The 24,646-nt window shown below is 46.5% G+C and overlaps 1 protein-coding gene across 1 annotated transcript in view; it reads left to right on the forward strand.

The window, feature by feature from the left end:
• The window catches only part of LOC137342404 (seizure 6-like protein), a 199,163-nt gene that overhangs the window by 95,341 nt on the left and 79,176 nt on the right, over positions 1 to 24,646 (forward strand). The window contains exons 2-3 of the mRNA XM_068006333.1: positions 5,968 to 6,774; positions 8,884 to 9,017. Coding sequence (XP_067862434.1) covers positions 5,968 to 6,774; positions 8,884 to 9,017 — 941 coding nt within the window. The remainder of the gene's footprint in view (positions 1 to 5,967; positions 6,775 to 8,883; positions 9,018 to 24,646) is intronic.

Raw genomic sequence — 24,646 nt, forward strand, 5'->3', positions numbered from 1 at the left:
AAATTGTTCTTAATTGGCGTCAAGTGGGTAATTTCAGTCCAAAAATGGCATGGTGCGAGGAAATCCAATGACATCACATTGGTGCAGTAAGGGATCATCTTCTGAGAACCCATATATAAAAAAAACAAAATAAGAAATCAGCTATGCTTGTTAGCAAAATAGAATGTTAATGTTACGTTAATTATAATTATTTGCAAGGGACCACCCCCCCCCCCCTTTAATGTGACGTTCACAGGAGCATAGAAGTTTATAGGACAGAAGCGGACTGTTCTGATTTTTTGCTAGAGGAATCCAAAACTAATCCCACTGCCCCAATATCTCCCTGTGGTGCTGTATCTTCATCTGCTTCAAATATTTAACTATTCTTCCCATAAAAGATGCAGTGGACTCTGCCTCAAGTACTTCCAGTGACATTGAACTACTTCATTGGCTGTAAAGCACTTTGGAAGTTCCTGAGGTTGTGAAAGGCGCTATATGAATGCAAGTCTTTTTTCTTTCAGAGCATTCCGTGTTCTTACAACTCTGTGCACAAAGAAATTTCTCCTAACATTTCCTCTTCACTCTCTTAGTAACAGTTTTAAATTGATGATCCCTTGTCACGGACTCCCCAACCAATGGGAATAGTTTTTTTTCCTATTCACCCTATCATAACCCTTCATAATTTTAAAAGCATCTTATTAACTCTCCTTTTAGTCCATTAGAATTAATTACAGTATCTCAAGCCTCATCTCATAATTTTTCATCCCTTGTTTTATCCTGATGAATCTACACTGTACATTCCCAGTATTCCTACACTGATCAATGCAAAATGAATACCAAATCATTTCATTGCATAAGCATTTTACTAATAAGACAGTGCAGCTTTAAAGTGTACGCCTAATAATAGTAATGTGAGTAAAAGCATTTTTAACAAGATATATTACAGCTCGAGATGCTGCCCATGGGAGAATGATGATGGCAGTAATTCAGTGACCTATCACAAAGCCCTATCTAATGTATAAATAATATTGCTAATGCTGCATTTTAAGATTGAGAAGATACATTAGCTCTTCATTCTATAATCTGTACGTCTGCTTCTTGGGCACTTACAGCTCATGCATCTGAATGGAATATGTGTTTAAGTCAAAGGGACTTCTGTGCCAGATTACAGTGGAGGAATGCCTGATATTGTGGTGAGCTGTCCTGCACTAGGGGGAGCTGTACATTCTGTCTGCCTTGCATCCTCCGTAGACTTGAGCTCATCCAAAACTCTGCTGCCCGTATCCTAACTCGCACCAAGTCCCGTTCACCCATTACATTGGCTCCCGGTCCGGGGACACCTCGATTTTAAAATTCTCATCCTTGTTTTTCAAATCCCTCCATGGCCTCGCCCCTCCCTATCTCTGTAACCTCCGCCAGGCCTTCAATCCCCCAAGATTACTGCGCTCCTTCAATTCTGGCCTCTTGCGCATCCCCGATTTTAATCGCTCCACCATTGGCGGCCGTACCATCAGCTGCCTCGGCCCTAAGCTCTAGAATTCCCTCCCTAAACCTCTCCACCTCTTTAGCTCTCTCTCCTCCTTTAAGATTCTCCTTAAAGCCTACCTCTTTGACCAAATCTCCTCATATCTCCTTATGAGGCTCGGTGTCAAATTTTGTTTGATAACGCTCCTGTGAAGCGCCTTGGGATGTTTTACTACATTAAAAGCGCTATATAAATGCACGTTGTTGTTGTTGTTGTTGAGTGGTTTGGGCAAAATTGGTTACGGCAACCTGTGATTAACTTTACCAGTCTGTCACTAAGTCACATATCCAGGGTCTGATGCCTAGCGTGGTTGGGTTGCAGGCAGGCAAGCAGCCATTCTTCAGGAACTGATGGAATCACCATTCAATGGAGTAAGATGTGTGCCCATGCTGTGGTCCATTGGCAATGCCCCCTTGAAAATGTAGGAATCAGATAACTGAGGGCTGGGCAGATCCGCAGTACTCCAGGACAATGTTGATGATCAGTCACCAGCTTGGCCTCCTCTTGGAACCTGGGCTTGGAATTCATCCCACTCATCTCTATTTAACCCAGCAAGCCAATATTCTAATGGGTAGGGTGGTCCTAGCTGGACAACAATTGGAAGTGCTCTGTACTGGTAAACTACACAGATGCAGCGACACACTGTATATTTACAGTCACTACAGGTTTATGTATCCCTCCTTGGAATGATAGAAAAAACAGCCGCATGAGCTGTGCTAAACTGCAATGTAAACTTGACCAGCCACGAGGTCCCTGAGTATTAACTTTTACGTGGTGATTTGTTGCTGACCATTCGTGGATTCGTTCTACCTCTCTCTGAGGCTTCCCCCTCCCTTAGGACTTACCTGAGGGTCGCTGCAGGTGAGGGAGGAGGCCCGAAATTAAAGTCTACGCTCGAGTGAGCTGCCTGTGGAGGCGCGACCAGCTCGTTCCAAGTATGTTGATGAGGCCCAAGGACCAATTCTCATCGATCCTCAGGCCTCTTGGTATGGGTGCGTGCCGGTCGCAAAGCGCTGAGTCTATTTTCCTCCAGCAGTTTATACAAAATTGTTTTAGAGTTAAAGTCATAGAGTTATACAGCACGGATAGAGGCCCTTCGGCCCATCGTGTCCGCGCCGGCCATCAAGCCCAGTCTACTCTAATCCCGTATTCCAGCATTTGGTCCGTAGCCTTGTATGCTATGGCATTTCAAGTGCTCATCCAAATGCTTCTTGAATGTTGTGAGGGTTCCTGCCTCCACAACCCTTTCAGGCAGTGAGTTCCAGACTCCAACCACCCTCTGGGTGAAAAAGTTCTTTCTCAAATCCCCTCTAAACCTCCCGCCTTTTACCTTGAATCTATGTCCCCTTGTTATAGAACCCTCAACGAAGGGAAAAAGCTCCTTAGTATCCATCCTATCTGTGCCCCTCATAATTTTGTACACCTCAATCATGTCCCCCCTCAGCCTCCTCTGCTCCAAGGAAAACAAACCCAATCTTCCCAGTCTCTCTTCACAGCTGAAGCGCTCCAGCCCTGGTAACATCCTGGTGAATCTCCTCTGCACCCTCTCCAAAGCGATCACATCCTTCCTGTAGTGTGGCGACCAGAACTGCACACAGTACTCCAGCTGTGGCCTAACCAGTGTTTTATACAGCTCCATCATAACCTCCTTGCTCTTATATTCTATGCCTCGGCTAATAAAGGCAAGTATCCCATATGCCTTCTTTACCACCTTATCTACCTGTTCCGCCGCCTTCAGGGATCTGTGAACTTGCACACCAAGATCCCTCTGACCCTCTGTCTTGCCTAGGGTCCTCCCATTCATTGTGTATTCCCTTGCCTTGTTAGTCCCTCCAAAGTGCATCACCTCGCACTTTTCCGGGTTAAATTCCATTTGCCACTGTTCCGCCCATCTGACCAACCCATCTATATCGTCCTGCAGACTGAGGCTGTCCTCCTCGCTATTTACCACCCTACCAATTTTTGTATCATCAGCGAACTTACTGATCATACCTTTCAGATGTTTGGGGATTTGCAAAACTTTTTCATAGAGGGATAGAATTGAAAAGCAGAGAAGTCATGTTAAACTTGTCTAGAACCTTGTTTAGACCACACTTGGAGTACTGTGAACAGTTCTGGTCTCCATATTATAAAAAGGATATAGAGGTACTGGAGAAGGTACAAAAAACATTTACTAGGATGATACCAGAATTTGAGAGATTATACCTATCAGGAAAGATTGAACAGGCTGGGACTCTTTTGTCTAGAAAAGAGAAGACTGAGGGGTGACCTGATAGAGGTCTTTAAGATTATAAAAGGGTTTGATAAGGTAGATGTAGAGAAGATGTTTCCACTTGCAGGGAGACCAGAACTAAGGGCCATAAATATAAGATAGTCACTAATAAATCCAATGGGGAATTCAGGAGAAACTTCTTTACCCAGAGAGTGGTTAGAATGTGGAACTCGCTACCACAAGGAGTAGTTGAGCCAACTAGCTCAGTTGCATTTAAGAGGAAGCTAGTTAAACACATGAGGGAGAAAAGAAAAGAAGGGTATGCTGATAGGGTTAGATAAAGTAGGGTGGGAGGAGGCTGGTGTGCAGCCTGAACATCAGCATGGACCTGTTGAGCTGAATGGCCTGTTTCTGTGCTGTACATTCTATGTAACTCTATGTAATCCCAACAGATAACTTTGGCAAGTGTGTCCACCAGCCAAGAGTGCACCCTCACACACACATGCATTATATGGAAGAATTTAATGAGGCAGGAGTGGGGTCGTGAGTCGATATGGGGAAAGAAACACTGAGGCAAGACACAAGGCCTAAGTCCAGGATAGATTCCCAGTTTATGACAACCAGTTACAGAAAAGTGATGGTGAAAGGTATAGTTTGGGAAATTACGATACATTAAAACTGAGAGGGATGAGCCATTGTTTATTTTAGTTACATTGAATCAGTTTGACAGGACAAAACCTGCATTAATTAAAAACTGGATCAGCTGCAACAAGTGTGCCTTTCCTGCCCTCCCCCCTCATGCCCTCTCCATATTAGGAGAATATCCTGCTGTGCAAAATCAGTTCTGATCCCTAGCAGATTGAGAATTAGCCACGAATAAAAGAAAAATCAGAGCCAGGCCTGTAAATTAATCTCAGGCCCTGACCTGTCCTCTCACTGGGAGAGCGAAGGTTTAACAGCAAATGATTTGCACTGAAGTGAATTACACACTGAGCGAAAGATAAATTAGGTAAAACTCAACCAATGTCAGTTTTAATACTGAAAGGCTTATTAGATTCTTACTTGATTGTTTCATTTCAAAGACAAGATAGGAAGCTGCTACCGCTCCAATGATTGGGTTGAGTTTGAATTACACATTCACATAAGGGTCCTTTTGTTGAATGGGAGTCCTTTTCTTAATTCAGTTTGCCTTTCTTCCTTTTTTATGCTCTACGACTGTTTCCTAATATCTCCTTGTGCATCATATCAGTCTGTGTGCATGCCTGGGGTTGATTTTAACCTTGAGTGGGCTTCGGGCAGTTCGGGGCCCGAAACGCACTTGCTGGCTTAAGTTTGAGGACAGGGGTCTATTCCGCCCGCTGGGAAGGGTTAAAATCGACACTCTCTGTGTCCAGTCACTAGTTGCTTATTGAGGTGAGCAATGATCACTTTCAACAATGCCAGTTCAGATCAGGTTAACATTCACCAGGTACAAAGGGGCACTCTCGCGATTTCTCCAAAATGAGTAGGCGCCCGCTCCCAAATGCTAGTTCGTACAAGTTCCAAGCAGTACCGCGAGCAATTCTGGAATATTATCGGAGTGTCAGGCAGGGCTAGCTTGGCATTGCTGAATCAGTGCGACTGTTCCACACGGCCCATTGTCATCACTTTCCTGAGTAAGATTGTGAAATAAACGCTAACTTGGAGAGTACTGCAGGGCTCAAAATATTAATTCTGAAATGGAGTTCGGGCCTATGTATCAGGGCTGTAAGTGGTCTCACAATGGGGGACTATCCCTACAACCCTGGTATAAATCCAGTGACGGTGCATAGAATGACTGCAGCACTATCAACACAATATTGTACATTCTTACCACCTATTACTTCTTTTCATTGCTGTCCTGCTCATACTACTCTTTTCTCTCGAATCAGGAATATGCCGCACTCCCTTTGAAGGTAGGGTTGCCAACCCTCCAGGATTGCTCCAGGAATAGAAGGTTAATCTCCTGGATGCCACTGCGAGCAAAACCCTGGAGAAAAATCACTGGGGCATTAAAAAAAATGAGTTTTTTTACAATTTCTTTGAACAATTTCCTTTATTAGTTGTAAAAAATATTAGAGATAGGGAAAAAGGCTGCTTTACAGGGCCGGAGGGTTGGAGTTGTGCTGTCATGTGATGAAACCTCCAGGATTATGTCCAACCAGAGTTGGTAACCCTATTTGAAAGGTAGCTTGCTTCATTTTGAATTTAATTCTGTTTTTTCTCCCCTCAGATGTTGGTCTTCGAGGCGGCCTCGTCACCACAGCTGCGTCCCAACTGCTGGAGAACGGTCAGGCAAATCAGGACCTTGACGCGAGTGACCGAGAGCAAGAGCCCACGAAAACTCAGAGCGCCGTCCCCCCTCCGCCCAGCTTTTTCGACGCGGTCATGCAGAAGAAGGATCTCCTGCTGCGTCAGGAGGCTCTGCTACTGCCCTCCTCCATTCCCGCCGGACTAACAATGCAGCCCCTCCCGCAAAGGCGCCAGCTTCCTTCTCCAGAACAGATGGACCTGCTACGGAAACGCCTGGGAGCCAAAGGAGTGCCGGCGGGGCTACTTGGCGGCGCCCTGGTGACGACAGCCCCGCCGTCGTCAAAGGCTCTCTCTTCGTACTCAACCCCTCGCTCTTCTACGCTGGTCTCCGAGGCGGTGACGGAGAGGCCAGGAATTCAGGACGACCTGCCGGGCATCAAATCGGTAGCTCGGCGCGCTGGGTTGGCACCGCCGGCAAAATCATTGAGCCCCGGTTATCAGGGTACAACGCAACAGCCGTCTGTTCTGCCTGGGCCGCACTTCACGGATTCACACGATCTCGTCAGCGCCCGGTCCGGTCCGGAGGCAACACCCAGCTCCGGCAAGGACATCTCACCGGCTCCGACGGTCGTCCCTCCCACAGACGGGCAGACCTCAACGGTCAGAACGGATCGCTCGGGGGAAAATTCTGAAATGGGCGGGATGGAGACTGTAACGGAAGAAAGAGTAGACACGACCACTACAACCATCGTAACAACTACCATAATCACCACTCTGCAGACAGCAGGTAACAACAACAACAACAACAACAACAACAACAACAATTTATATAGCACCTTTAACGTTATCAGACAAAATAACACCAAGCCACATAAGGAGATATTAGGACAGGTGACCAAAAAGCTTGGTCAAAGAGGTAGGTTTTAAGAAGTGACTTCAAGAAGGAGAGAGAGGTAGAGAGGCGGAGAGGTTTAGGGAGGGAATTCCAGAGCTTAGGGCCCAGGCAGCTGAAGGCACGGCCGCCAATGGTGGAGCGAAGGAATATCCATGATGCTACAGTGCCATGGTATGGGCATAGTGGCACAGTGCATTGGAATGATGTTTTGAAAAAGTGCCTTTCCTCCTCTGCGACCTGGATTTGAATCCAGTCCTGTGAGATGGAATGACGGGCTTGTTTTTCACTTTGGATAGAGGTAGTGGTGGTGGTTCACACAAACATAGGATCTGGGTTAGATCCAACCCAGAGAGATGAAACAAAGGTCCCATTTCTCTGATTAACGTCGGGTGTTACCTCCCATGGGACATGGTCTTGTGCTTAGTCCTTTTGTTTTTGATCGAGAAAGGGGGACAAGGTTTGTGGGTACCCGGGCCAGGCTGCACGTGCCTAATGAGGCCAGCGGCAGGTCCACGACAAATTGGGCTGAGACAGCTCACCGGTTGTGGGAGCGAGTAAGTTCAGCCGGCTGAGAGCCACTTGGAGAGTACTGCAGAAATAGACAGTTTCCTAGAAGTAAAGGGAATTAGGGGTTACGGGGAGCGGGCAGGAAATTGGACATGATTTTAGATTTGAGGTTAGGACCAGATCAGCCATGATCTTATTGAATGGCGGAGCAGGCTCGAGGGGCCGATTGGCCTACTCCTGCTCCTATTTCTTATGTTCTTATGTTCTTATGTAAGTCCAGGTGTGCGGGAGCCAACTGGGAGGAGGGGGCAGTCAGGAAAGAGGTGAGTGGTGGCCGGCAGTGGACCACAGTTTAAATATGGAGGCTGGAGGAGCACTCCATATGTGGGTAGAATTTTGACTGAGCCCGTTTTCGGGCCCTGACTGGGCAGTGGCCCAAAGATCACCAGCAATTGGTCCTCGGGCCTCATCTACATATTTGAGGCGTGCTGCCTCCAGGGCAGCTCACCCCAGGGCTCCCTGCCTCCTCGGCAGCAACACTCAGGTAAGGAGGGAGAAGAAGAACTTGCATTTATATAGCACCTCTCACATCCTCAGGGCGTCCCAAAGCAGTTTACAGCCAAGGACGTACTTTTGAAGTGTAGTCAGGGTTGGAAAGGCAGGAAACATGGCAGCCAAATTGCGCACAGCAAGCTCCCAAAACCAGCAATGTGATAAATGACCAGATCAACTGTTCCTACTGATGTTGGTTGAGGGATAAATATTGGTCAGGACACCGGAGAGAACTCCCCTGCTGTTCTTCGAAATAGTGCCATGGGATCTTTTACATCCACCTGAGAGGGCAGATGGGGCCTCAGTTTAATGTCTCATCCAAAACACAGCACCTCTGACAGTGCAGCACTGGAATGTTACCTAGATTTTGTGCTCAAGTCACTGGGACTTGAAGGCGCGACCTTCTGACTCAGAGCCACAGCTGATATCGAATTTAAGTTCCGGGAAGGGGCTTGGAGCGAGCATCGGGTGGGGGTGGAGGGAGGGGGGTGATCACATGATGGGCTCCAGTGTCTGACCGCTGTCCATTAGCATGGGTAGATGAAATGGGTTTGGACAGTTAAAATCAACATCAGCGGATGTGCCAGAACTACATCCATTTTATGCTTACTTCTACAGTCTGGTGGACTGAAATGAAAGCATAGAAATAGTTGGCTGAACTATTGAAGATACTGCCCTGAGGTAGAATTAGGGTTATTTACTAATGCTGTAGGCTAAGACTATAATTATACAGTGCAAGTAACTTCTGTGCTTTAAAACAAAGAAAGCCAATCACCAATATACTGCGCACTTACTTTATATCCAGTTAGGAACAGTAGAATACATTGGACTGTATTGAGGTTGGATAATTAGACACTGACGGATTCTTATGCTTTTTTTAAGTAGCGAAGTCTTTAAAAAGGGGTTTCGGAATGTATTTGTTAATTAACCCTCTATTTCCAGTTCCATGCAGCATAAACTTCTCAGACTCAGAAGGGTACATAGACTCCACAGATTACCTCCCACTGTCTGCATATGGCTCCCTGCAGTGCACTTTTAATGTGACTGTCTTCACTGGATATGGAGTCGAACTCCAGGTAAGACTGACAGTTCCTTTTATTTTCATCTTGTTACACTGTCCCCATGCCAGATTCATGAAAACAAAATGCGACAGTCATTGTGCTGCATGAATGCGTCTGCAAAAAAATTTAGATTGTTCCAGAGCTTTGACAGGATTTGGATTTACGTCCCTTGTGCTGGGTATGACACATTGATGTCATTAACTTTGGTCGTGTAGCAGCCGGAAAAGAAGATGTGATAGGGCTTCCCTGATAACTCACTTGGTAAACGTACTTCCATGTATTGAAATGAGCCATACAGACCCGGGAGGCTCAATCTCTAATCTGTGCTGAGTTAGCTGAGCTCAGCAAGAATGAAAGAAAGAAAAAGAACTTGCGTTTATATAGCGCCTTTCACGGCCTCAGGACTTCCCAAAGCGCTTTACAGCCAATTAAGTAATTTTGAAGTGTAGTCACTGTTTGGGAAACATGGCAGCCAATTTGCACACAGCAAGCTCCCATAAACAGCAATTAAACAAATGACCAGATCATCTGTTGGCCAAGGGGTTTCTCAACACCTCCTGGCCAGGGAAGGAAAAATCAGTCCGCTTTTCAACGTTTGATTGCTATCCATTGACTCTTGCTGGAAAATGAACGTTTACAGACAACCTACCTGTGAAGCCATCAATAGGCAAATGCCTGTATGGGCTCACACAAGAAGGATAATCGCTTTGGGGCGGGTGTTGGAGGGTTGGACTCATATCCCAGCACAAGTCAGTGCCTTTAGAAGAAGGGAGAAATAAAATGGAGATGGATTGGAGTGAAAGGGGGGGGAAGAACACACTATGGAGAATGGAAAACGATCTTATTGCCAGGGGGCTCCAGCTATGACATTGTGCGGCATGGTGTCTGTTGGTAGAGAAAGGGGCCACTTTCCTCGATAATCATAGTGGGTAGCAGAGTAACCATGCAATGGCAGCAAATCAGTATTGTTACTTATTCCTGACATGATGCAGAATGATGCAAAAGCTGCATATAGATTATGCACTGAGGTGGCTTGCACCACTGTACATTGCTGAAATGATGTTGGAGCACCAACTCACTGCAATACGAAGCAGTGAGACGCACATTGGCATCGGCAAACTCCATGCTCCTCTCACCCGCTGGGCAGCTCAGATGCTCATCTCATCAGCAAGAAGGAAGAATCAAAGCCAGGCCACCGTCGTTCAGCTCACTGCGGCCAGTTACAGACCAGCAAAACACAAGGGGCGTGATGACTGCTCATCCCTTTGGTGGCGGTGTGTCACACGGTGAGGGGGGATCCTCAAAAACAGAAACAAAAAACAACAAATGAAAAATTAGGACCTTTTTAAATTGTCGCTCCCATAAATATTCAAGGTGGTGTCCTGAACCATTAGCATCCTGTCATGTGATTGAATGAAGAAGGGAGTGGTACAATATTGATTATGGTGAACTCCTTGGGGGTATGTCATGCCACATAACAGGAGAAACCATCACTTGAAAAACATTTTGTTGGTGTTATATTGGGGAAAACTGGGAGATGGCTAGCCAGGGTATCATTTATAATAAACCTCACAGCAGTTTGCCTGTGGCAGAAGGGATGGGGTAGCACAGATGGTGCACAGGCCATCTGCTTTAGTTTCGTATCTTCCTTGTTGCAAAGCTAGAGTTGCCAACCCCCCAGGATTGGCCTGGAGTCTCCAGGAAGTAAAGATTAATCTCCAGGGGCACGATTAAAATGTCGGCGGGATGGGAGCGGGGATGGGGTGGGAGCGGGAGTGGGATGGGAGCGGGGATGGGGTGGGAGCGGGGGTGGGATGGGAGCGGGGATGGGGTGGTCAATGGCCCACGGCAAGCCCCGTGTAATAAAACCTTCCTGTTCCCCGCACGATCCCGGCTTAATTCGTGGCCATTAACCTTGTTTCCGGGTTTGCCATCTGAAAGCTACGCAGCGGGCAGACTGCTCACCCACGTGACCTGCTGTCAGCTGGAGTGTCTGGATTTAAAGGGCTATTGCACCAATGGCTTTTGCTCAAGCAAGGAGCAAGGACACAGAATGGAGCAGCAGAGGGGCAAGCCAGCTCCAAGATTCAGTGACGCCTCACTTGACGTGCTGCTGGCCGGGGTGAGGAGGAGGTGGGAACAATTTTACTCGGCCGACAGGAGGAAGCCCCCTGCCTCTGCCACCAAGAAGGCCTAGCTGGAGTTGGCAGAGCAGGTCACCAGCAGGAGCAACATATCCTGCACTTGGGTCCAGTGCAGGAAGCGTTTCAATGACCTAACTAGGTCAGCAAAAGTGAGTGCACTTACTGATTCTCCTGCATTCCGTGTTGCAAATCACCCCCTCGACCCCCCCTCACATCATTCTGCACTGCCAAGACTACTCCATCTCATCACTCCTCACACCCACTTAAGGCTCATCCTCAATTTACCTTCACTTCCTGAGCACTTCCTCCCCTCCCCATTTGTGAACCCACCACTACCACTCACCCCAATCCTGATCCAATGTGATGTCTCTGTCTGATACTCACCCTCTGATGCATCTCTTTCATGGCCAGCCTCACCCAAAGCAATGCATTCATTGGATGACCACTTCACCCTCACTCACTCACACATTTGTACATTCTCCCCTTGTAGGAGAAGAGAGGTCAAAATGCACGTGAGAGGGCGAGGACTGGAGGGGGGCCACAACAAATAGTGGTCCTCACAGAGGCGGAGGAGGAAGCCCTGGAGTGCCTGTCCATCGGGGACGCCGAGACTGGCACCCCGCAAACGTCTGGTGACACAACTTTAACATTCATCACACACAACATGAATTGATGTTAAGAATGATTGGCATGTTGAACACCTCAGTATGCTCATCGCAACATGACACATCTGTGATGATCCTTAATATTGCCTTCTGTTCTCTTACACGCCCTTCAACGACCGCAGTGAGCCATCCACCAGTGCAGATACTCACATCTCGGTGAGTCCTAGTAGTCAGTTAGTTGGGTTGGCACCTGGTGAGTCACCACACACAAGTGAGCACGAGCAGACACTGGTGGCAGGGGCAGCTGTGGAGATTCCGTGTCGGTGGGCGCACTCCTTACCAGGCTCTGCTCAGCTGGACAAAGGTGCTGAACCCCGGGGGCCATCCTTTAAAAGGAGAATGATCGAGGGACAGCAGCACATTTGCGAGGTACTGGAACACGCTCCACTCTCCACAATAGCGGGCAAGTGCGGTAAAGTCTGAGATAGTGTCGCAGGTAAGTGCGGGAATGTCTGCGATGGAGAGAAGGCTAGCTTCCGTTGAGCTTCGAGCATGGCTCACAAATGAGTTCACTCAAGCCCTGACAACGGCCGTTCAGACTCAGGGTGAACAACATTCTGCCACCTTAAACAGGCAGACAGAAATTTTACAACTGGGCTTACAAAGCATTACACATGTCCTCCAAACTGTAGTCCATGAGGGTGGTAGGAGTGATGTGGGCCTGGCCCAGGAGAGGGATGATGGCGAGAGGGGACATGGAAGTGGGGACGCCACTCAAAGTGCTCCCACGTCTCACCCGTTGCCCACCTCTCAACAAGTACCCGCAATGCTGCCTGCTCTCCAGATGGCCGAGTCTTCCCCCGCACAGGTACAGGTGGGGCAGTCTTTGGCGGGGCCCTCACAGGCTCCAAAACCCAGAGGGCATAGGCCAAAAGCATCTAAGCAGTCAGGGCATGAACAACCTGCCACTACCTCTGCTGCAATCTCAGGGGACGCACCACGTAGAAGTAGTAGGAAGAGAAAGGCGAAGGTTTTTGTGATCACAAAGGGTATGCACAAGGGTGTTTGACAGAATGTCATGGTTTTCATTTATATTTGTTTTTTGATAAAGTCACATTAAATGTTATCATTCTCACCACTACTGCCACGTCTTGCCCATTTTTGACTGCCTTTTGTGATAGTGCCCTTTCATGTGCTTGATCATGAAGGGCGAGGCTTGATGCCACCCAGTGGGTGACTTTACAGTGGGTGTATGTGTAACTGCAGCACTATTTTGTGCGGTGGGGAGAGTGGGGGTGGTGATGGTGTTGGCGCTGCTCTTTCCAGGTGGTCTGAGGACTGGACTAGTCTCATTTTGTGATCTCCTTATGAGACTCGTTCAAATATTAGTGACTCCCTGACTTCACGAGCAGCCAGGTGAGCCACTGCTCTGCCGATGGGTTCCTCCTCCTGCTGCTCCTTCTCAATGTTCATGGCATGCTGGACGAGGGCATGGGGCCTCATCAACCGGCAACCCTCTCTGTTGCGCCATATTGTGCAGGACACAACAGATGACTATAATTCGACCCACTCTCGCTGGTGCGTATTGAAGCGCTCCCCCAGAACGATCCAGGCACCGAAATCGCATCTTCAGCAGTCCTATCACGTGGTCAATGACAGACCGGGGTGGCGATGTGCCAGTTGTTGTATTGACGCTGTTCCTCGCTGATGGGGTTCCTCAGAGATGTCATGAGCCACGTGTGCAGGGGATATCCCTTGTCCCGAGGAGCCAGCCCTTAAGGCTGTTTGGTGCATGGATGTGGTCCGGGATGTTGGATTCCCTCAGAATGAATGAATCATGGCAGCTGCCAGGGAATCTCGCACACACGTGAAGAAATCTTTTGCGGTGGTCACAAACGAGCTGAGCGTTGGTGGAGTGATATCCCTTTCTGTTGATGAATAGTCCTGGCTCGTGTGGAGGCGCTCAGATTACTATACACGTGCAATCAATTGCACCCTGTACGTGTGGGAAGCCAGCCACAGAGTGGAAATCCACTGCCCTCTCCGTCTGGCTGAGGTCGTCCATGGGGAAGTTGACGTATTGCGAGACCCTGTGAAATAAACCGTCGGTGACCTGCCTTATGCACTTGTGGGCAGATGACTGAGAGACCCCGGCGATGTCATCGGTGGCACCCTGGAATGATCCGGAGACGAAGAAGTTGAGGGCAGTGGTCACTTTAACTGCGACGAGCAATGCGATGCCACCAGGCTCAGCTGGGAGCTGCTCAACATGAAGGAGGCTGCAGATGTCTGCGACCACCTGGCGACTCACTCTCAGCCTTCGTAGGCACTGCTCCTCCGAGAGGTCCAGGAAGCTCAGCCTCGGTCTGTAGTGCCTCTGACGAGGGCAGTCCCTCTGTTGTTGCCCACTCTGCTCTTGTGCAGGTGCCTGTGAAGCACTTCTGTGGTGCAGCTGCAAGTGATGGAAGTGCACGCCGTGCCTGGCGAGGATGGTGATGTTCCTCATCCTCGAATATGCTCGTGAATGCAGCCATCGCGCCCCCCACCCCCTCCATCCTGATGGTGTCAGTTTGAGAGGGGTCCAAAAAGTTGGTAAATATGCATAAACAGAACGATTCTGAGTGTGAACCATGAATTTTCAGTCTAAACATAAAGAACTCCCAGCCAAAAGTTTGCCGGAGAGAACTGAGTGCCCTGGTGGGACAACTAACCTTTTATCCCCATCTGCCAAACAGGGATTTAAATGGCCAAATGGCTGCCGGCTGCAACCCGCCTAGTTTCCGATGGCGTGTTTCACACAGCACGGGAAACATATTGAGGTATCATTAAAATCACTAGCCTTCATTATTAATTGGATTTATGGGCATTTCAAGTACTTTAAGTACTTGATTTACTGCTTTAAATATCGTCCCGCTGGCTTTAATTGTTGGCGGGACTTCCGGGTTTGGGAACGGCGAACGCACCCAATGGACTCTGGGTGATGTGCGTTCTTCGGCGGGTTGGAGCCGGGATTCCCGCCCGCTCCAGAAAATCCTGATTTTCTTTGCCCCCCACTCTCCCCGCCCTCAACGCACCCACACTTTTGTTTTAAAATCGTGCCCTCAGAACACTGCTGCAAGCAAAACCCAGGAGAAAAATCACAGGGACATTAAAAAAAATTGTATGTTGTTTTCCTTTTCATTGAGCATTTTCATTTATGAGTTGTAAAACTATTGGAGATGGGAAAATTGGTTGTTTGACTGGCAGTCAAGAGTCATCCAATCGAGTAAGAAAGGGTCTGCTCACTTGGTATGGGAAGGCGGTGCATCACATGGGTGGAGGTGTTTGGGCGACCAATGGCTGGAGTGTGGGGGCGGGGCAGTTGGTTGCGAGAGATCATGTGATGAAACCTCCAGGAATACATCCAACCAGAGTTGGCAACTCAATGCAAAGCCCTTACTTTAACATCATTCATAAACCCTTTCCTCTAGCAAATGTCGGACAACTGAAATGAATTCCTGCACAACCAAGCCTTCAGTCAGTAGTGTTGGAGCAGGACTGCGCCGGGGACAGAAATTCCTATCCTTTTTTTTCCAAGACAAATTGTAAATAATGTTTCCTATGTAGATTTGTTTCCTATGTAGATTCTAATGGGATTTTCCAATAAGGAGCTGTTTCATTATTCGGTATAGATGATTACATTAGAGGCACTCTAATGAATATTCTTCAGCTACGTCAGCAGAAATGTCACTGCTGAGGGTGGATGTTAACAGGGAGATCTCAACTGATAAATCTGCAGCATCTGTCATTTTGCTGACACTTACATTTCCGCAGTACTTCGGTCCCCTTGTGCTGAGCTGTTTTGTTTGCCAAGGTCTTGGGTTAATTGTGACCCAAATATTATCTGCTGAAGCACTGTGCTGCGCCCACATGGCATGTGGGCAAGTGGGCAAGTGAGCAAGGTTTGAACTTGCTGGATTGTATCCAGTTGATTTTCAGATTTCAAGAATTTCTTCTTTGACATTTGATACCGATTGCGTCAGTGTTGCGGATGACGGGATAGTGGTTTTGGGGGGGGAATGGGCATTCTGATGAAGCTTATGCAACAATTAACTTCCCTTTTCTCTTTACAGATGCTGTGCTGTGTGTTTCCAGCACTTGCTGTTTTTATTTCAGATTTCCAGCGTTTGCAGTCTTATTATTTGGTATTAGAGAAGGAAGTGGTGAAAGTTGGGGATAATGTTGGGGGTGGGGGGGTGCGGGGGAAGTGGAAATAGTAAAAATAAAATAAAAAATAAATATTTGCATATGTACAACAGCTCATCAAAAAAACAATGTCTCAAAGCATTTCACACAATTCAATGTTTTTGGACTCTGGGCAAAGGTACTGTCCCCATTACCATTGTGCCTCTTTCATCAATAGTCTGAGCAAAGATATCACAGAGGGAGCTTGTTGTGGACAGTATTGGTGTGATGGGGACAGTATTTGTGAGGGAGGTGCTTGGGGATAGTATTGGTGTATAGGAACATAGGAACATTGCCTGGATGAGTGCAGCTCCAACAACACTCAAGAAGCTCGACACCATCCAAGATAAAGCAGCCCGCTTGATTGGCACCCCATCCACCACCCTAAACATTCACTCCCTTCACCACCGGCGCACTGTGGCTGCAGTGTGTACCATCCACAGGATGCACTGCAGCAACTCGCCAAGGCTTCTTCGACAGCACCTCCCAAACCCGCGACCTCTACCACCTAGAAGGACAAGAGCAGCAGGCACATGGGAACAACACCACCTGCACGTTTCCCTCCAAGTCACACACCATCCCGACTTGGAAATATATCGCCGTTCCTTCATTGTCGCTGGGTCAAAATCCTGGAACTCCCTTCCTAACAGCACTGTGGGAGAACCGTCACCACACGGACTGCAGAGGTTCAAGAAGGCGGCTCACCACCACCTTCTCGAGGGCAATTAGGGATGGGCAATAAATGCTGGCCTCGCCAGCGACGCCCACATCCCGTGAACGAATAAAAAAAAAGGAATATAGGAACAGGAGTAGGCCATTCAGCCCCTCATGCCTGCTCCGCCATTTGATAAGATCATGGCTGATCTGTGATCTAACTCCATATACCTGCCTTTGTCCGTATCCCTTAATACCTTTGGTTGCCAAAAAGCTATCTATCTCAGATTTAAATTTAGCAATTGAGCTAGTATCAATTGCCGTTTGCGGAAGAGAGTTCCAAACTTCTACAACCCTTTGTGAGTAGAAATGTTTTCTAATCTCGCTCCTGAAAGGTCTGGCTCTAATTTTTAGACCATGCCCCCTACTCCTAAAATCCCCAACCAGCGGAAGTAGTTTCTCTCTATCCACCCTATCTGTTCCCTTAATATCTTATAAACTTCGATCAGATCACCCCTTAACCTTCGAAACTCTAGAGAATACAACCCCAATTTGTGTAATAATGTTGGTGTGATGGGGACCGTTTTGGTTAGGGAAGTTCATGGAGACAGTATTGGTAAGAGGGATGCTTGTGAATAGTACTGGTGTGATGGGGACAATGTTGGTTAGGGAGGTTAATGGGGACAGTATTGGTTAGATGTGGATAATATTGGTAAGGAAGGTGGTTATGAACAGTATTAGTGTGATGGGGACGGTATTGGTAAAGGGAATAGTTGTGCACAGTATTGGTGTAATGGAACAATATTGGTGAGGGGGATAGTTGTGAACAATATTGGTGTAACGGGACAGTATTGGTGAGGGGGATAGTTGTGAACAATATTGGTGTAACGGGACAGTATTGGTGAGGGGGATAGTTGTGAACAATATTGGTGTAACGGGACAGTATTGGTGTAACGGGACAGTATTATTGAAGGGAGTAGTTGTGGACAGTATTAATGTGATGGGGACAGTATTGGTGAGGGGGATAGTTGTGGACAGTATTAATGTGATGGGGACAGTATTGGTGAGGGGGATAGTTGTGGACAGTATTAATGTGATGGGGACAGTATTGGTGAGGAGGATAGTTGTGGACAGTATTAATGTGATGGGGACAGTATTGGTGAGGAGGATAGTTGTGGACAGTATTAATGTGATGGGGACAGTATTGGTGAGGGGGATAGTTGTGGACAGTATTGGTGTAATGGAACAGTATTGGTGAGGGGGATAGTTGTGGACAGTATTAATGTGATGGGGACAGTATTGGTGAAGGAAATGGCAGCACTATCGGGGGGGCTGGAGAAGGAAGCAGCAGGCTTAATTAGGGAAGATAACATCAACAAAGGGAAAGATGTGTGAGGTAATGAGTCAGGATGTACTGCAGTCGGATCATTAACAAGCTGTTTTTCCACTTGTTAACAGGAGTTACGAACATAAGAACTGTCAAGCACAGGATAAAGACATTCCGCTAATCAAAAATCATCTGTCTAGATCGCTAACTCCCCCAGCCTAGCATCCAACTGCATTTTGAATACCCCTAATGCTTTCATCTCAACTACTTTGTCTAGGAGATTTTTCCAAAGAGTAAAAAAGTTCTTGTAAATATCAATGTTAAATTTTTTTTTCAATCATTTAAATTTATATAATTTAATCTTACTGGTCTGGCCTAATGAAGTAATATTCTGGCTTCATCTAATTTGTACCAATTAATACTTTAAATACCTCGATGAAGCCCAACCTTGTCTAATCCTTCCTCGCAGCTCACCCCTCCCCCTTAGACGGGATTATTCTATGCTCTTCTCTGCACCCTCCCCAGTAGCATATTTCCTTTCTGATACGCGGGTTGGGAATGGGTTGAGAGCCGCTCCCACTCTGCAGCCCTATCGTCACCGGGAGTGTGCCAGTAACCCCGTTAAGCGTGTAACCGGGGTTTCGCCTCACTTCTGGTGAAGTTAAAGCAGCGGAGTTCGAGAAGCTCCGAAGAAATTCCCAGCCACGGTGACCAGAACTGAACGCTGCAGTTCAGCTGTGGTCCGACCATAGAACTATGCAAGTTCACAACATAACAGAATGCCACTCGGCCCATTGTAACTGTGCCAGCTCTTTGCTAGAGCAATCCGAAGCCAATCCCACTGCCCCACTCTATCCCCGCAGCTCTGTCTCTTCTTCTGCTTCAAATTTCAATGTAACGACAAGATTTCAATTGACCCAGCATCCACAGCCTTTTGGGAGAGAGAATTGCAGATTTCATTAGCCTTTGTTGTGAAAAAGCGCTTCCTGATTTCACTCTTGAATGGACTAGCTCTAATTGTAAGAATGTGGCCCTTTGTCCTGGATTCCATTACCAGAGGAAATAGCTTCTCTCTATCTACTCCATCGAATCCCTTTATCATTTTAAACAACTCGATTAGATCACCCCTCGACTTTCTAAAATCAAGGGAATACAAGCCATGTTTATGCAACCTGTCCTCATAATTTAACACTTTAAGCCCCAGTATCATTCTGGTGAATCTGCACTGTACCCCTTCCAAGGCCAATATATCCTTCCTGAGTGCCCAAAAATGAACACAGTACTCCAGGTAGGGGTTAATCAAGGCTCTATACAACTGAAGCATAACTTCATCCCCTTTATATTCCAGCCCCCTTGAAATAAAAAGCCAGAGTCAGGGGAATGGAGAGTTCTGGGGGCGGGGTGGGGGGGAGTTGGAGGTTTGGAGAAGGTTGGGAAGGGGCATATAGTATAATCTCAGTAGACTTATACTGAGCTACACTGAGCTTTTCAGGTCACGTATTGCAACCTTTTATTTACTTCTTTTAAATTGCATCACTACATCCTTGACAGTAAAAGTGTTGAGTCTGGTGTTCCTCCCAGATCCTTTCCTTAGTCTCCTTCGGCAGGATTTTCCTCTGCCTTTCCGTCAGTTTTGCAGCAGTAGTGGGGTGAACCAGGAAGGAAAATCGAGAGGAAACTTGGATCAGTACACTCCGTGTTTGCTGCTCCCTCCACTCTATCACCGAGGACAGCTCTTTCAGCAACTACATCCCTGCTCACTAGACCGTGCTCCCCAAATCCCTCCACCTTGCTACCTCCCTTCCCTTCAGCTGAGCCTTTGATCTAACATAGTTTCTATTTTCCCTTTCCACCTCCTATTTCGCGTCGTCCTGTACACGAGGAGAACTTTGGGAATGCAAGCTGAAAAATTACCACAGAAATAAACCTACAATAGCCAACTGCGCTTTGCAAGTTCCTTCCCTTGCCCCCGTCTAGAGAGATGAAAGTTAATAAAGCCTTAATTTAAGAAAATAATAAAATTGTAAGCCATTTCCTCAGTTGTTCTTTAAGTAACGGTTTGATTTCTTTCCTGTCAGTTTGCGGGCGATGCAAGATAAGATAAGATAAGAAATAGGAGCAGGAGTAGGCAATACGGCCCCTCGAGCCTGCTCCACCATTCATGGCTGATCTTCTACCTCAACTCCACTTTCCCGCCCTATCCGCATAACCCTTGATTCCCTCAGTATCCAAATATCCATCGATCTCAGTCTTGAATATATTCAACGACTGAACATCCACAGCCCTCTGGGGTAGAGAATTCCAAAGATTCACAACCCTCTGAGTGAAGAAATATTTCCTCATCTCGGTCCTAAATGGCCAACCCATTATCTTGAGACTACGACCCCAAGTTCTAGATTCCCCAGCCAGGGGAAACAGCCTCTCAGCGTCTACCCTGTCAAACCCTCTAAGAATTTTGTACATTTCAATGAGATCATCTCTCATGCTTTTAAACTCCAGAGAGTATAGGCCCATTCTACTCAATCTCCCCTCATAGGATAACCCTCTCATCCCAGGAATCAATCAAGTGAACCTTCGTTGCACCCCTACCTAAGGCAAGTATGTCCTTCCTTAGGTAAGGAAACCAAAACTGTACACAGTACTCCACGTGTGGTCTCACCAGAGCTCTATGTAATTGCAGCAAGATACACCAACCCCCTTACAATAAAGACTAACATGCCATTTGCCTTCCTAATTGCTTGCTGTACCTGCTTATTAACTTTCAGTGATTCAGATAGAAGGACACCCAAATCCCTCTGACTACCAACATTTCTTAGTCACTCACCTTTTAAAAAATATTCTGCTTTTCTATTCTTCGTACCAAAGTGGATAATTTCACCTTTCCCCACATTATACTCCATCTGCCACCTTCTTGCCCACTCACTTAACCTGTCCATATCTCTTTGCAGACTCTGCATCTTCCTCACAGCTTACTTTCCCTCCTAGCTTTGTATCATCAGTAAACTTAAATACCTTACACTCGGTCCCCTCATCTAAGTCATTGATCTATATTGTAAACAGCTGAGGCCCAAGCACTGATCCTTGCGGCACCCCACTAGTTACAACCTGCTAACCCGAAAATGACCCGTTTATTCCTACTCTCTGTTTTCTGTCTGTTAACCAATCCTCAATCCATGCTAATATATTACCCCCAATCCCATGAGCCCTAATCTTGTGTGACAACCTCTTGTGTGGAATGCCTTTTGAAAATCCAAATGGACTACATCCACTGGGTCCCCTTTATCTACCCTGTCAAATGTTTTAATTCATTTTAAGTAGCACAAAGAGAATTAGCCAATTTGCAAAGTGAAATACAAACTATTTCAGAGAGAATCAGATTGGTTAATTATTTGGGAGGCATGAATCAGAAGCGGTGGGCAAGCTGCCCAGGTAAGTTAAAAATCTTTCTAAGTAATTAATCTGTCACAGGTAAAATGCTTTAAGTACCTCAATGAGATACATTTGGCTCTTTAACTGTCATCCCGCCGGCTTTAATTGCCGGCACTACTTCCGGTTTTGGGTCACCCGTTCGCACACAGGTGGGTCCCTGGGAAACTCGGAAGTCGGCGGGTTGGAGCCGGCTTCCGAAACCAAACGGGATTTCCGCGATTTTCGGAGCCCCCCCCCCCCCCCGCTCCCAACACACCCGCAATTGCCTCCTAAAATCACCCCCTTGATGTTGCAGTGAAGCAGTTTGCTTCAAAGAACCTTCCAGAAACGTCTTGATGTGGTGCTATTATTTCCTGTTGAAATGTTCACCCTTGCTGACCCTATAGCACAGTTCATTCACGGACTATGAAGCTGACTGGCCAAGGAAAGGTATCAAAGTGTCCATGACTCATAGTGACCTCTCAGACATGACTATCTAAGTGCGAGATTGAACAAAGGCTTGGTAGCTACTCGCTGGGGAAGGGATATCAAAATCCTTGCTGCCTCCTTTGTGGTTGACTGGAGTATGTCATTGTAAGACATTGAGGGAAAGAAAAAATATCTTTTCAAGTGGAATGCTGGTGAGGTTACCAGGGGAACTATAATTAAAAAATCCAATTATTTACACAGCTTCTCCAAGAGTGCTAATAATGCACTGTCCGGTCTCTCCAGTTTGAAGGATCAGTGAGTTCCAGGTGAGACTATGGGGTTGAATTCCCACAGGGATTCTCCCGATTGTCTGCCATTACACAGTGGAAACCCCAGGGAAACAGCATAAACGCCATTTAATCTGGCGTTTCCACAGATCTTCCACCAAAGTTACGGCAGATAATTGGGAGAACCCTCACAGAAATTCAACCCATAAGTTCTTGGTACAGTTTTCAATGGAATTGGGGGTTGGAGGCTAGGGTAAGGGATTGGTGTTGAGATCCAAGGCTGAATCATGAAGGGTTTTGATAGAGTAAATAAGGAGAAACTGTTTCCTGTGGCAGAAGGGTCAGTAACCAAAGGACACAGATTTAAAGTAATTGGCAAAAGAACCAGAGGTGAGATGAGGAGAATTTTTTTTACACAGCGAATTGTTATGATCTGGAATGCACTGCCTGAAAGGATATGAACATAAGAAATAGGAGCAGGAGTCGGCCAATCGGCCCCCTAAGCCTGCTCCGCCATTCAATAAGATCATGGCTGATCTGATCCTAACCTCAAATTTAAATTCACGTCCAATTTCCTGCCTGCTCCCCGTAACCCCTAATTCCCTTTACTTCTAGCAAACTGTCTATTTCTGTTTTAAATTTATCTAATGATGTAGCTTCCACAGCTTCCTGGGGAAGCAAATTCCACAGACCTACTACCCTCTGAGTGAAGAAGTTTCTCCTCATCTCAGTTTTGAAAGAGCAGCCCCTTATTCTAAGATTATGCCCCCTAGTTCTAGTTTCACCCATCTTTGGGAACATCCTTACCGCATCCACCCGATCAAGCCCCTTCACAATCTTATATGTTTCAATAAGATCGCCTCTCATTCTTCTGAACTCCAATGAGTAGAGTCCCAATCTACTCAACCTCCCCTCATATGTCCACCCCCTCATCCCTGGGATTAACCGAGTGAACCTTCTTTGTACTGCCTCGAGAGCAAGTATGTCTTTTCTCAAGTATGGAGACCAAAACTGTATGCAGTATTCCAGGTGCGGTCTCACTAATATCTTATATAACTGCAGCAATACCTCCCTGTTTATATATTCTATCCCCCTAGCAATAAAAGCCAACATTCTGTTGGCCTTCTTGATCACCTGCTGCACCTGCATACTAACTTTTTGATTTTCTTGCACTAGGACCCCCAGATCCCTTTGTACTGCAGTACTTTCCAGTTTCTCACCATTAAGATAATAACTTGCTCTCTGATTTTTCCTGCCAAAGTGCATAACCTCACATTTTCCAATATTGTATTGCATCTGCCAAATCTCCGCCCACTCACCCAGCCTGTCTATATCCCCCTGTAGGTTTTTTATGTCCTCCTCACTCTCCACTTTCCCTCCCATCTTTGTATCATCTGCAAACTTTGATACATTACACTCGGTCCCCTCCTCCAAATCATTAATATAGATTGTAAAGAGTTGGGGACCCAGCACCGACCCCTGCGGAACACCACTGGCTACTGGTTGCCAGTCCGAGAATGAACCATTTATCCCAACTCTCTGCTTCCTGTTAGATAACCAATCCTCCACCCATGCCAGAATATTACCCCCAATCCAGTGATTCTTTATCTTGAGCAATAATCTTTTATGTGGCACCTTGTCGAATGCCTTCTGGAAGTCTAAATACACTACGTCCACTGGTTCCCCTTTATCCACCCTGTACGTTATGTCCTCAAAGAACTCAAGCAAATTTGTCAGACATGACTTCCCCTTCATAATGCCATGCTTACTTTGTCCTATTAAATTATGTTTATCCAAATGTTCCGCTATTGTCTCCTTAATAATAGACTCCAAAATTTTACCCACCACAGATGTTAGGCTAACTGGTCTATAATTTCCAGCCTTCTGCCTACTACCCTTTTTAAATAACGGTGTTACATTAGCAGTTTTCCAATCTGCCGGGACCTTTGCTGAGTCCAGAGAATTTTGGAAAATTATTACCAAAACATCCACAATCCCTACTGCCACTTCCCTCAAGACCCCAGGATGTAAGCCATCAGGTCCAGGGGATTTATCCGCCTTGAGTCCCATTATTTTACTGAGTACCAATTCCTTAGTGATTTTAATCGTATTAAGCTCCTCCCCCACTAGAGCCCCCTGTTTGTCCAGTGTTGGGATATTCTCAGTGTCCTCTACCGTAAAGACTGAAACAAAATATTTGTTCAGCATTTTTGCCATCTCCATGTTTCCCACCATTAATTTCCCGGTCTCATCCTCTAAGGGACGTACGTTTGCCTTAGCCACCCTTTTTCTTTTTATATAACTGTAGAAACTCTTGCTATCTGTTTTTATATTTTTTGCTAATTTATTTTCATAATCTATCTTCCCTTTCTTAATCAATCCTTTAGTTACTTTTTGCTGTCTTTTGAAGACTTCCCAATCTTCTATCCTCCCACTAAGTTTGGCTACCTTATAGGTCCTTGTTTTTAGTCGGATACTATCCTTAATTTCTTTACTTAGCCACGGATGGCTGTCATTTCTTTTACACCCTTTTTTCCTCAGCGGAATATATATTTTTTGAAAGTTG

Source organism: Heptranchias perlo, chromosome 25, assembly GCF_035084215.1.
Source record: "Heptranchias perlo isolate sHepPer1 chromosome 25, sHepPer1.hap1, whole genome shotgun sequence".
Taxonomy (NCBI): Eukaryota; Metazoa; Chordata; class Chondrichthyes; order Hexanchiformes; family Hexanchidae; genus Heptranchias; species Heptranchias perlo.